Source organism: Moschus berezovskii, chromosome 6 (assembly GCF_049115385.1).
Source record: "Moschus berezovskii isolate FMDL1 chromosome 6, NW_MosBer_1.0, whole genome shotgun sequence".
NCBI lineage: Eukaryota > Metazoa > Chordata > Mammalia > Artiodactyla > Moschidae > Moschus > Moschus berezovskii.
In genome coordinates, this window is record NC_142465.1 from 28,910,813 (window position 1) to 28,925,426 (window position 14,614).

The 14,614-nt window shown below is 34.1% G+C and overlaps 1 protein-coding gene across 5 annotated transcripts in view; it reads right to left on the reverse strand.

The window, feature by feature from the left end:
• The window catches only part of NR2C1 (nuclear receptor subfamily 2 group C member 1), a 45,913-nt gene that overhangs the window by 10,656 nt on the left and 20,643 nt on the right, over positions 1–14,614 (reverse strand). For 4 of the 5 annotated variants that reach the window (XM_055396109.2, XM_088836866.1, XM_088836868.1 and 1 more), the window contains 7 exons: positions 13,230–13,311; positions 11,617–11,796; positions 10,109–10,256; positions 9,916–10,006; positions 5,854–6,047; positions 4,491–4,656; positions 532–653 (listed from right to left, as the gene is read on the reverse strand). In XM_055396109.2, coding sequence (XP_055252084.1) covers positions 532–653; positions 4,491–4,656; positions 5,854–6,047; positions 9,916–10,006; positions 10,109–10,256; positions 11,617–11,796; positions 13,230–13,311 — 983 coding nt within the window. The remainder of the gene's footprint in view (positions 1–531; positions 654–4,490; positions 4,657–5,853; positions 6,048–9,915; positions 10,007–10,108; positions 10,257–11,616; positions 11,797–13,229; positions 13,312–14,614) is intronic. The other variant, XM_088836867.1, reaches the window with a different exon arrangement.

Here is a 14,614-nt window from a genome sequence, read left to right on the forward strand (position 1 = left end):
CTAAACAGAATACAGACATGCTCTTCAGTGATACAACCAAACTTCTAACTCATCATAGCGGTACTATGGGCTAATTTATATTTTCTTACCTTTTTAGGGAGCAACCAACCACATGATTGAAAAACAATTACTTCTATTTTCAAACATATTCAGTGAATGCAAGTTTCAGATCCTTATCAACAAGCCTGAGATGATACTGATATGGTGGTGGTAGGGAGAAACAACACCCCAAGTCATCTAGAGTCTCCCTCATTTAAACCAATCAAAGACAGCCTACTACAAATGCTGGCTCCAGTGCACTTACTTCATTCAAACTGTTAACTTCATCAAATTATGAAATATGGATAATCTTCCACATAAAAAAATATACAATAAATACCACCCACTATGATTCTTCATATAAAATTTCAAGTTATAATGCTGTATCAGATTGCCCCCTTTAATCAAATCCTCCCAAAATAAAAGCTCTTGCCTCATGTACATCTGTGCTACAAAATCACACTTAATAGTCAAGAACTTTAAGACACTTACCCTAGAGCCTGGAAGGAAGGAATTGAAAGTGCCCAGTGCATTGATAAGAACAGCAGCCTGGAGGCAGACTCCCCAATGTAGTGCACATTCAGGTACTCAGGCATAGGAGATGGCATGGTGAGCTAGTGTGAACAGGGATGAGGTCAATTATCTCATACTGCACATCGGACACTTCTAAATGAGCACATCTTTGAAGAACTTAACTGTTAACATGTCAAGTAACTATCTAACATATTAGCCAAAAAGGCAAATCTTGATATAATCCAAGTCACTGGATTTTACAGCTAAAAACTGGATTCAGAATAAATGAAAAGACCAGAGTTTCTAACAAAGCAATATTCAGATAGAGCAGAATTCCACTTAACAAATACCAACCACAACATTATCTCGGTGTGTTTTTAAAAGTTACTTTCTGTGTTCATATCAACAATAAGTCTTTCCTTTCCTCTCTTCATTAACAGTATGTATACTACAAATTTCATTCAAGAAGCAATCCTTTCTGTTAAATGTCCCTCTCATGTAGGCTGTGGGGATAACAAATTCAAGTGCTTATAGCAGAACAATGAGTGAGATGAGCCTGCTGATGCCATTGGCAGACTGCACATTCCCAGATAACGGGCATGGCTGAATTCAACACAGTGAAAACGTTTGGAATTCGGGCTCAGAACTACTTGCTTTTTCAATTTTTCAAAAAGCAGCTTCTACGTAAAATCTCACCATCTAATCTACAGGAAAAATAAAATGTGTCTGTGGCCATTACAGTCACAGGCTGACCTTAGGTAATGTGTGACCACTGTTGGAAATAAAGATCCTACATCAGAATACTTATCAAAGCATTTTTGAAAATCTTGTTAAAGAGATCTTTTACTGCTATAAATTAAATATAATTTCATCCATAAGAAACTTCTATTTTAAGATTATTAAAATGATCATTAATACCAAACAGGTGATGATATAGGGAAACAAATACAAACAACTGAAGTGAGGTGAAAGTCGCGCAGTCGTGTCCAACTCTTTCTGACCCCGTGGACCATACAGTCCACGGTATTCTCCAGGTCAGAACACTGGAATGGGTAGCCTTTCCCTTCTCCAGGGGATCTTTCCAACCCAGGGATTGAACCCAGGTCTACCCGCATTGCAGGCAGATTCTTTACCAGCTGAGCCACCAGGGAACTGAGTACTGGTCAAATGAAGGGCAAATTGGCTGTATCTATCAACATTTTAAACCGAGTTTATCCTATGACCTAACAACGCCATTTCTAAATCTCTATTTCAAAAGGATACTTGCATATATGCACAAAAAAGCATATACAAGGATGTCCCTTTCAGTACTGCTCTTAACAGAGAAATTAAATGCTGGCTATAACCCAAATTTCTATCACTAAGAAAAGAATAATCCATGCTTACTTCGTAGGCATTAAAATTAGTGAGATAAACTGAGATAGCATAGAAAAAACATTTCAGACATCTAAGGAAAAAAATAGCAAAATAATATTGATGAACCAATATATGTTAAAAAGAGTGCATGTATATAGATACACACTTTATGTGTATTGTATATATGATAGGAGGAGATACACCACACAGTTAACAGTAGCTCCCTCTGCTGGGGGACAGGTGAAAATGCCCATGTGCATTTTTCTGGGGAGTGAATATACAGCTTTTAACAGATTCTCAAAGGTATCTATGATGCCAAACAGATCAAAGCTTTTCATTGAAATGATACCAAAGTTCTCTGGAAATGTTAGTTAAAAATTCAAAAAATATTAATTTCCTTTGTTCAGTGTTAGCCATAAGTGTTTTGTCTATTTACAAAATGGTGTCAAGTAATAAAACAGGACAATCAATAGCTCAAATTCCACATGTGAAAAGATAATTTTTTAAATGTTTGAGAAATGTTTACTGCAGCAATAAATTAAAATATCATTCCTTAAGAGAATTATAATAAGTAGATATTAAGCATCATAAGTTTAATTGTTAGGGGTGCAACTGTTTCCACACATAAGTATATAAAAAACAAATTGGAAACTATCACACATTTTCGTACTGCCTATGAGTAGGAAAAAAAAACCCTGAAAAGTCAGGGAAATTACCAAAGATTACTAGTTTTAAGGGGGTAGGATTAGGATGCAAAAACAAGATTACCCTTTGCTAAGTAGTTTAAAATCATTCTAAAACAAATGAAATACAATATGTAAAAACTGGATATTAGGGCTAAAAGATACAGATGCACCCTGATTTGCACCGCACTGGAGGCATTGCTGAAAACTCTGATGCTCTAATCGTAAAACTGAAACCACTTGCAATATACACTAGAACCTGTGACTCAAAAGGCTGCCACACTGTACTATTTTATAGAGAAAAAAATGGCTTAGAATTTATCTGTTTTACATGCGTAATTTTCTTAAAGCAAAATAAACCTCCAGCATTATATCAAGGCCAATTCTAGAAAGAAAAATGTTTTAATTTCCCCAATTCATCTGTCCAAAACACATTTTTGAAGGATGACACGTTATTCTCATTTCCTGTTCCTACTGGAGAAGGAAACGGCAACCCACTCCAGTACTCCTGCCTGGAAAATCCTATGGACGGAGGAGCCTCGTAGGCTACAGTCCATGGGGTCGCAAAGAGTCGGACATGATAGCCCCCATAAAATTTTTTCTTGTAAAGTACAAATAAAGCATTTCTGATTTTTTCATGTAACTTAACTTTGGTAAAATGTTCCATAAAGACCAGTTTCCCTGATACGTTTCTCAACTATATCAAATTACAGTCACAATTATTTAAATGTGACTTTTCTCTGAGTAATTTCTACCAAGCCAAATTTTGTAGGAATAAATTTTATCTTACGTAGCTTTGATCAGTGTTAGATTTTTTTTTTCGCTGCACCACACAGCATGTGGGATCTTAGTTCCCCGAAGGGACGGAACCTACGTGACCGACCTGTAGTGGAAGCGCAGTCTTAACCACTGGACCACCAGGGAAGTCCCTGGCCAGGGTTAGATTTTGTGTTCATTATTTCTGCCAGTAGTACACATACCTATTTGATAATTGTATATATTTTCATAAGAAACCCATGGAAATTTATAATCTCCAGTAAAGTTATGAGCAACTACCCTCAGGTAGTCCAGGACTGCTATGCTATGCACTGTTAACTAAGAGTTCTGAAGCACTTTCAAACACTTGCATATGATTTGCTAACAGTCCTCAGGGTGGGCAGAGCAAAGATAAACAGAGGGATCAAAAGAGCAGAGTCTTAATGAAGGGTCTCAAAGTCTCAATGGTCAGCCTCTCTATAGCTGTAGTCCAAATATTATCTGAATGACAAATCAAATGCCAGATGTTATTTTCTAATATTCTACATGTATTGTTTCTAGTATTCTACATGTATTGTTTCCATCATAAATATATTTAAGGAAGCAAAAAAGAAATTACAGATGTATCTTCTCCAAATGGTTAAAGTGTAAAAACCAAAAATTAGATAATTTTAACCTTCTTAAAATGAGGCTGAGCTAACTGAGGCATTATATAATTAATTGTGTTCTTTGTAGTTAACTTGGTAAAAGTGGAAAATCTGGGTCTTAAGACACTGATTAACATGAAAGCAGTAGTAGCTTGGCCTTGAATTCATCACACATGATGAATACCAATACTTAAAAACACCACCATCAACAAACTATGTCTAACAGAGTCTAAATGAAAAAAAAAAAAAATGTCCAAATGTCCTAAAAGCTAACTTTTATAATCTTAACCACATTAATTGATATTGTGAGTACTATATAAACAGGATGTCTTATTGAGCTGTTATTTTATATGTTTCAGCTGCTGTTTCGAATCCTATTTAGGGTATCTCTGAGTTTAAAAGCAGAACAAATATATTTTGATTTCTGAAAGGACAATTAAAATAAAAATGGTCACACAACATAAAAATTATGAAATACATATACATATAGAAATACCCTGAAAGCTACATGTGAATCGCTGAGAAGTGGCCCCTCTTTTTCGATGTAATTTATGCTTGAGTCTCCAGCAATTAGGTGTACGTTTCCTTCCATGCCCTCTCCTGAGCTCTGACAGGCTGTGCTTTCTCCAGGATTCAAAGCTTTTGCAAGAGTGTCAAATGCCCTATAAGGAGACATCAGAAGCCGTGAGCTTGGCCGATCTCCACAATAAAATGAGAATTCTATATAAAATTCAGAAATTAAGATTTAGGCCTTAAAAATTGCTTAGAAAAGAGAACTTTGGTACATCACTGAGCATTTTATTTCAGTGATGTCTCTGACTCACTCTCCAAAAGTAACAAGTTAAACTTCAAATGTATAGTATAAAAAATTTTATTATTAATATATTTTACCAGAGAATTAGTTTTTTAAAAAAACTTACATGATTTAAAGGGAGAAAAATTCTTATGCTTCCTTTTACAAGTTAAATATTTGATACAACAAGGTATCAGTCCATTTATTTTACATACAGAAGTTATTTAGAAGAACAAGGGCAAGAACTTAAATTGATTTTATTCTACACAACACAAAGTTAGGTTTTTTATTTTAAAATGCAGAGAATACTCTAAACGTATGATAACACAGCTACAGCTGAACTATAAGAATCTGAGATTAGGATGCAAATAATTAATATTAATAAATAACTAGTCAAAATAGCTCCCTGTATTTTTCAGTGAGAGGCCTTCCACAGTTCTTTAAAATCTCATGTTCAACAAAGTACTGAGTGAGATTCTTAAATGCAGTTCCTTCAATATTTTAGAAGAGGAACAGAGTGTGAATAAAGCCTGAAAAAAGCTGGTTTCTATATCCCAAGTATTAATATCAAAAGAATGAAAAGTAGAATTCTGATACAAGTTTCCTGAAGTGTAAACTTAAAACTATAATGGATTCAACACAATTTTTAAAATCTATTTTCATCACCAGAAATTGGTGGGGGAAATGAAAAATGACTTCCTAGTAAGATATATGTTAAACTTTAAATATACAGAATATAAAATCTGGCAACTAAAACATCTGAAAAATCAGACCCAAATTATCATCTTTATTAAAAAAAAAAAAAAAAACCTTCTGAATTTTATGACTACATTTCTAATCTTATCATATTTACTTATTGCTCATTATTTACAATGTAACCTGCTGGACATCATTTTATATTGAACAGAATTTTTCAATGAAAATTTACTTATGACTTAAATTTTCTAAGTTTAATATAAATAATTGTTTTTTGAAACTTCTGTAAATAGTATTTAACATAAAAGTATTTTTTAAGAGATACTAAAGGACAACTGGCAAAGGGATACATGCTCAAAACAGATCTTACCTTGAAACATCACCGTTAGTCTGCATTTCTTGATGAAATTCACACAAAGATGTATAAGAAGTATCACCATTGCTTAAGCTTTCTATCATAGACACTTCATTACTATTTGGAGCAGGATCTTTAGTTTTTCCAAGGTTTGCTAATGATGTAACCACACTGGCCAATGTACTTAAATCTCCCTGACATGATACAGCCTTTAAAAAAAAAAAATTAAAATTCTGCAAATTGGTATCAGTTAACGTTTCAATCTTAAATATATAATTCTAGAATGTGAAATGCCAAAAGTATATAAAGATAAATGAAATCTAGAAAGTAAAATCAAAGAGCTCTGAGCTTTTAGAAACTTGAGGGAACAAGTTTAAAAATATCAGACACATTTCCTAGGAAATATTAATATTTACACAGGTTCAACAGGTTACTTTAAACTAAAAACTGTACATAATGCCTATCTATCCACATAACAATTGCTTTCTTTTACTAAAAAGGTATTTGCTGCATCAGGTTTTAGTTGTATCATGTGGTATCTAATTCCCTGACCAGGGATTGAACCAGGACTACCAGGGAAGTTCCATAACAGTTGCCTTCCCTATAAAAGGATGTTAAATTAGATGAGCTTTCAAGATCTTCCAGCATTAAAATTTTGATATTGCTGTAATTTCCAAAACTTATTATGCAAACTTTAAAGTTGCATAGGATAAAATTAATGTTTTATTAAGGAATAGAGGAAAAAAAGAAAAGTGTATTACTGAACAGACTTCCAGGATGCCAAGTTTTATCAGCTACTGTGTTAAATGTGTTAAACATCAAGCACTCTGTAGCTGGAAAGTCCCTCTATATTATTTAGGAGACTGGGCTTTTGTTATATATTGAATGTTTTCCTATTTGTCACCAGTTTTTATTTTTGTTAATGTGCACATTCTTTATGCATGAATTAGCTATAATTCTTTTACGAGAAAACCTGCTCAATTCTCTGACTACCCAGAAATATAATCTGTACAGAAAAAGCAGACAGATGGTTGATTTTTCTTCCTTTTATTTATCAATTTTAGAGCAATGAATCAAAGCCCAAGCAACTTCTTATGATGAAAGATGAATTTTGAGTATCATTTTAAATTCATATTTTTATATATTTTACTTATTAGTCATTCTTTTATAAATGCTCAAATCATTTCACCCTAATCAAATGAAAGGCTCTTCAGTTGCCTTCTATGACTTCTGACAGGTCCATAGATATTAAAAATTTTTCATTATACCTTTATGGTTTTTTACTGATAATGATTACTCCTAAGAAGATACACGTTTCCTTGAATTTTTCTATATCAATTCTTTAGTTTATGTGAAACTGATTTCAGTGAATAATTAGACAAATAGTTTCTGTGCTCTCCCCAAACTAAAGAATGAACCCAGAATTATTTCCTGAGTAATCCCCCAGTTACTGAGTTTCTTACATGATTGCGACCTTTGTATGGATTTTATGTAATCCACACAACAACCTTGTGAAACTGGAATCATTGTCCCTTTATTACTGATAAAAATTACTCATTGTCACTTTAGCAGTAAGTAGTAGAGGCAGGATGGGAAGTCAGATTGGTCTGACGGGAAAGCCTGTGCTCCTAACCCCTGCTCCTGCCTTCATATATACATGTAAAAGGAGCTGACATTTTTAGGTGTTTTAATTTCCAACTAAAATATTTATATATTCTCTTCCATTTCATAACACATCTATCTAGACAGGTGCTTAATGTGGAAAGGACTTAAAAAATTGTAGTTTGACAGCTTTGGGACCATTTGTCAGAAACTAACCAAACAAGGTTGTTAACACAATTTAATACAAAGACATTTAGAGAAGTACAGTGCGCAAGTATTACAGAAGATTTTCAACAAAACTTAGTTCTCTTCCTTTCCTAAAGAAGTTAATATGTCAATGAAATTGTAACTACCATTATAAGCACAAATCATGTAGATAAGGCTAAGTGAAGTCTTGAATGTAATTCCAAAAGATATGGTAAGATACCAAATCTCCTTGATTAACAACAATATGCTAAAGCCCAACCTGTAAGGCAGACACTCTTATTATCCCTTATTTTATAGATGAGGAAGGAAACTGAGGCACTAAAGTCAAATATCTTGCCCAAGGTTATGCAGCTAGTAAGTGGCAGATGAAATTCGATTCCAGAGCACAAGTATTAAGATTGACTTAAAGTATCAAACAACAAATAATAACACAAATCTGGCCATATATAGAATAAATAATCTCATAGGGCATATGAAACCAGATCACATTATACAGGTTAAGAGAAACATCAGTAACAGGCTCTCTGAAATCTGCCTTCAGGAACAATGTTTGTTTTCAGTTCTTATAAGGGGCTTTCAAACACTACGGAATTCTACATGCTCGATCTAAACAAGCAAATCTTTTTTCTTTCAGACCTCTTGCTCAATAAAGAGCAGCTCCAAATCTCTAAGGGGACCCAGATGACTTGGATACATAGCATGAGAGCTCATGCAACTCTGTTCCTACTCTTGATTCAAGTCAATGCTTTAAGTGAGGTGCATGAAGAATTTCTCTTCATCTGAAATATTTTAAATATCAACACTTTAACACTAAAAAGTTTGTAGAACACAAAAGGAATATAAAGAATTTTATACTTATACATTTCTATATCTGAGGACTTTTAAGATGAAAGAAATTCAGAAGACTTTTTCACGTTGAAGCTATAGTTGGTTCTAGTGGAAAAACGAACATTTCTACTGATAAAATTAATTTATCAGGACTCACAAAATAGAGGCTGCTCCAGTGACCTGGCCCATTTCACACCACACTTACGGCAGAAAGCAAAGAACTAAAGAGCCTCTTGATGAAAGTGAAAGAGGAGAGTGAAAAAGCTGGCTTAAAACTCAACATTCAGAAAACTAAGATCATGGCATCTGGTCCCATCACTTCATGGGAAATAGATGGGGAAACAATGAAAACAGTGACAGACTTTATTTTTTTGGGCTCCAAAATCACTGCAGATGGTGACTACAGCCATGAAATATAAAGACGCTTGCTCCTTGGAAGAAAAGCTATGACCAACCTAGACAGCATATTAAAAAGCAGAGACATTACTTTGCCAACAAAGATCGGTCTAGTCAAAGCTATGGTTTTTCCAGTAGTCATGTATGGATGTGCAAGTTGGACTATAAAGAAAGCTGAGAGCCAAAGAACCGATGCTTTTGAACTATGGTGTTGGAAAAGACTCTTGAGAGTCCCTTGGACTGCAAGGAGATCCAACCAGTCCATCCTAAAGGAAATCAGTCCTGAATATTCATTGGAAGGACTCTTGCTGAAGTTGAAACTCCAATACTTTAGCCACCTGATGTGAAGAACTGACTCATTGGAAAAGACCCTCATGCTGAGAAAGACTGAAGGCGGGAGAAGAAGGGGATGACAGAGGATGAGATGGTTGGATAGCATCACCAACTCAATGGACATGAGTTTGAGTAAGCTCTGGGAGTTGGTGATGAACAGGGAGGCCTGGCTTGCTGCAGTCCATGGGGTCGCAAAGAGTAAGACATGACTGAACTGAAACTTGAGTCAGTTTGCACTTAGAGCAAACATCTGTCAAAGAAACCTATCATACATCAGTCATAATCCTCCAGTTCCAGCTTTAGTGAGCTCACCTCACCCTAGAAAGCAGGACCCGAGAGCATCACAGGGAATCCCAACCTCTGAGCCAATCTCAACCTGTTTCCTTTTTGCTGCTTCAAATCCTCTATAAAACTAACTCTTGTCTAAAATTCCTCCACTAGAGTGTTCCACTGCTTATCAGCACTGTCATCTGCTCATCCATGGATCATTTTCCTTTAAATAAGGAACACTGAACTCATTACCAAATTTTTTTAGTTTTGTTATTTGATACTACCAAACAGTTGATGATAATTTTCATTAAAATAAAAACAAAAACCTGTAACCCGAAATATTTAAGACCAAATCAATTGGCCAAACTGATGGAGGAGAAAAGGAAAAACTTTTATAAGCTTAAGCAGTTTTAAGCTTTAAATTAATTGTACTAAACACACCTTATCTGGTGTCATCAGCATAGTTGACTCAGTTTTTATTCCAGATTGATGAATATTCACAAACATTCCTGAATCTAAAAGTCCTGCTGACCTGTAACAAATAAGTACAAATTTTAGCCTTGGTTTCACTGGGAAGACAAAAAATGACCACCTACTTATTATATGTTGCTGTTGTTTTCTTTTTTTACTATACCTTGCAGTTTCACTATCTGTTATAAAAGTTGGAGTTGCAGCTAATGGACTTCGAAGGTCTTTTCGAATGTAGATTTTTTCTGTTGAAGCAGCACAGTTGGAAGATTTTTCTCTGGATACTTCAATGGGTTTTCTTTCACACTGAACAGCTACAAAAATGTGCCAAATTTATATCACAATGCAGAATTTATAAGCAATTATAAATGCAAGCTCTAGGTCAGCAATGTTGTTACGGGGACATGGTTACCATAACTCTAAAGATAACCATCAATCTTTAGAAATTATTTTTTAAGTTCAACGAAGTTGCTTCAAATAGTAAAACTGACCACTGTGCATCTCTTTTGTTCTCTTTTCTCTCCCTGCTCCAGTTGTGGCAGAAATGCAGAATTCCTATTTTTTAAAAGTTCACTGTCAAGAAGGAAAACCTGAAGTCAGGAGTCCTTTACATATCTAATACACATAAGAGTATTAAAAAATAAAGTATTTAAACAACTGAAGACAATACTGACAGTGAACCACAAAAAGACCCAAGTCAAATCTTTTTTTAATTAAGGGCAGGGAGATTTTTAAAAATTTTTTGGTTTTTTAATTTGTACAGGGCAAGGAGAGTTTTGAGCAGCAACTCAATAGCTTAGATTTTATTTATAAAATATAAAATAGAGGTTAATAAAAAACTAGAGGTAATAAATTTTACAGGCTTCCCTAGCAGCTCAGTTGGTAAAGAATCTGCCTGCAATGTGGGAGACCTGGGTTTGATCCCTGGGTTGGGAAGAGCCCTTGGAGAAGGGAATGGCTAACCATTCCAGTATTCTGGCTTGGAGAATCCATGGACAGAGAGGAGCCTGGAGGGCTACTGTCCATGGAGTTGCAGAGTTGGACATGACTGAGCGACTTTCAGTAAATTTTACAGCAATTTTATTTCATGATACTTAGGAGACAGTATACTGAAGTTGTTAAATGTATGTTTTCTGAGAAAAAACAAAACTGCCAAGATGCAAATCCAAGTTCTGCCACTTATTAGTTATGTGACCTTGGGCAAGTTTCTAAATTTCCTCTGTTCACACAAATGTAAAATGGCTAACAGTAGTATCTACTGACAATTCTGATGTGGAACAAGTAAGTTAATTCGTTTGCTATACACAGAGTAAAGCACAATGAGAGCTCAATCAATACTAGCTACTGTCATTACCTTATTAACCACTTTAGTATTAATAGTTTAGTGAAAAACTAAACTGGTATCTAGTTACCTTTTTTTAAAAAAATTATTATTACCAGATCCAAACTAAAATTACATGCCTGGCATTATAGGCATTCTGTTAAGATTTGTTGAACATATAAAAAATACAGATTCACATATTTCTATATGTTGGAAAACTTTAAACTCTTGTTGGAAAACTTTAAATTAAAAACCAAATATATTTGACATATTTTAACGTGTTAATTTTAACATATTTCTAAGAGTTTGCCTGAAATCTTAAAAGTATTTTCTCCTTAAAAGCTAATACATACAGTCTTGTTTCATTCCAAATGCAATACATCTTTGTAACCTGCAGTATTGACAGCGATTTCGATGGTGTTTATTAATAATACAGTCCTTTGATCCTCGACATGAATAAACTAAATTTTTTCGAATACTTCTTTTAAAAAATCCTTTGCAGCCTTCACAAGTTACTGCTCCATAATGACGCCCTAGAAACAAATTTTTAAGAAAATACGAAAGTCACATTTTTCAGAACTGAAATGAAGTAGACCCGCCCACATTTACCCTTTAAACATGAGATGAAACTGAGATTTCTGAGTTTATAACATGAATATTTTTTTTAAAGAACTACCAGAGAATGACAGAAACAATTCTCTGTTAAGATATACTAAACAATATGAGTTTTTAAATTTTGTAAAGTAATTTTAACAATGACATGGAAAATCTGGGAAAGAGAAGAAACAAAATCACCCATAACCCATGATATAAAAACTATTTTCACTTCTGAGATCACTTACAAATTACTATTATGTACTATATAAGGGTTTCCCTGGTGGCTCAGTGGTAAAGAATCCACCTGCCAATGTAGAAGACGCAGGTTTGATCCGCAGGTTGAGAAGATCCCTTGGAGAAGGAAATGGCAACCTACTTTAGGATTCTTGCCTGGGAAATCCCATGGACAGAGGAACCTGGAGGGCTACAGTCCATGGGGTCCAAAGAGCTGGACATGAGTTAGCAACTTAACAACAATAATGTACTTTATAAAGCTATTTTATTCTGAAAACTATGCTCTAAAAAAAGGATATGTCAGTTAGTATTTGAAATCTAATCATCCTTCCTCATAGTGAGTCCCACTTTTAATTTCTGGAGAAATCTGTGACACTTTGATAAACCTATCATTTTCACAAACCATATCCTTGGCATAAAAATTATTAACAAACTGAACGTACTCCGGGAAAAGCTCTAGTGCAAGTTTTGTAATGAAGCTATGAGAAAGATAAAAAGGATGAAAGAAAACAAGCTGGGCCCTTAAATTTATCTCAGTGGTACTTGTGAATATATACGAATAAATATGGGTATGTATTTCTGGGCATGAAGTAACAATGGCCATAACTAAAACGGTGTAAACCTGACTACTAAAAACAGGCTTGGAGAAATGTCTGCTCAACTATGCAGAGCATTTCATCAGGGTTAACCAGAGCTTTTCCACCTCAGTAATCTATTACTCTGTATTCCTAGAATAAGAACAGGGCTCAACAGGTAGATTAATAATCTAATGTTACATGTTATTACAACTAAGGATCACAACTAATTTTTAAGCAATACCTTTGACAAAACTGGTTTCACATTCAGAAAAATTTCCACATGTTCAGTTTACTTTAAAAAAAGTGAAACTGCCTTTCATAATTCTTTTGAAATATGCATTTTATGTCACTGCAAGATCAGATTAAGCTGCATGTCAAATAAAAAACCTTTAGGTGAATAAAAAGCTCTGGGGGAAAATCAGTTAAATTTCACAGGCTACAAATATGAACCATAAAAACATGCTCCTTTATTTTACTTTTTACTTTCAGTAGAAGAAATGCAGTAGTGAGGCAGTTATTTTAACAACACAACACATATAGGTTATTTTTATCATTACCTGATGCTTTGTCTCCACATACTACGCAAAGATCAAAAACCTTATTTGGTCCTTGTTCTGAGGAAGAATTATCTGTTAAGAACTAAAGAAACCCCCCCAAAACAAACAAACAAGAAAACAATAATTTGTTGTTACTCAATAATATGTAAAAAATTAAAAGAACTTTCAGTCATATTACTTTCTGCTTTCTTTTCTGTAAGTTATTCTGAAACTTTGAACTCTATTATTATGCACGTATCAATTAAACTATTCTTAATTTTCTTTACATAAAGATTAAAATTTCAGTGTTATAAAAAGTAGATAGAAATAATACCTTTTTAGTTTGTTCCATAACAATTCATTAAAGTAAAAAGAGTCTTAAACACACAAATACAAGAGTATATTTTTTACTGCATCTCACCCATAAAGTATTTACTATTCATATGGAACACATCAAATTACTATAGCAGTTATCTGTCCTATTGTGACATTTGTCTTTGAATAACTCAGAACATTTACCCATAGAATGATATGACTAAAATAAGCTATAACAGCATAAAAAGAGAAATCTAATTTTTTTAAATAGAAAAAGGTTATGAAGAAAAAAAACGTCTGTTGAAGCATTTACTTTTAACTATGGAACGTGACTGATGTACAAAGGTATAAACTTTTCACTCAGCTGTTAGAAGGATTGGGTTAGGTGCAGAGGTTGAGAACATGGACTCTAGAATCTGTTAATGACAGCAAATTAGTAGGGGCTAGATGGAATGGCCTTGGGCAAATTACTAAATCTCTTTAAACTATATTAAGAGCTCATCACTAGGTACAGCTAATATAATACAAAGATATACCAGTTTCTTCTTTCAGGTTTATCCTTCAATCTGTCATTTTCTTTCAATCTACTCAAGCATCAAAATGGTAAAAACCTACCCCTGCTTCCAAACAGCTCACAAGATAATCCTCTACTTTGACTCCTTTCCTTCTCTTAGGGGTGTGAATGCCTTCAGGAACAATTCTCATTTTAAAAACTTTAAATAGTCATTAAAATAGCTGTTCCAGGGAATTCCTTGGTGGTCTGGTGGTTAGGACTCTGTGCTTTCACTGCTGAGGGTCTGGGTTTGACCACCGGTTGAGTAACTAAGATCCTGCATGCCATGCAGCAAGGCCAAAAATTTTTTTCAAAAATAAAATAGTTGTCCCTTACTATATTATAGTAGCATAATTTCTTCTTATATCACCATAAAAATCAGTCTTCAATGAAAACTTCAAAAAAAAAAAACAATTTCCGGTATTAGATATCCTTTGAAAACATCTATGACAAACACCTATCTTTTTTTAAATAGCATATCTACTGCAAACAGTGCTAATCTTTATTTGTTAATTTCCTAAGGGTGGAAGAGACACTC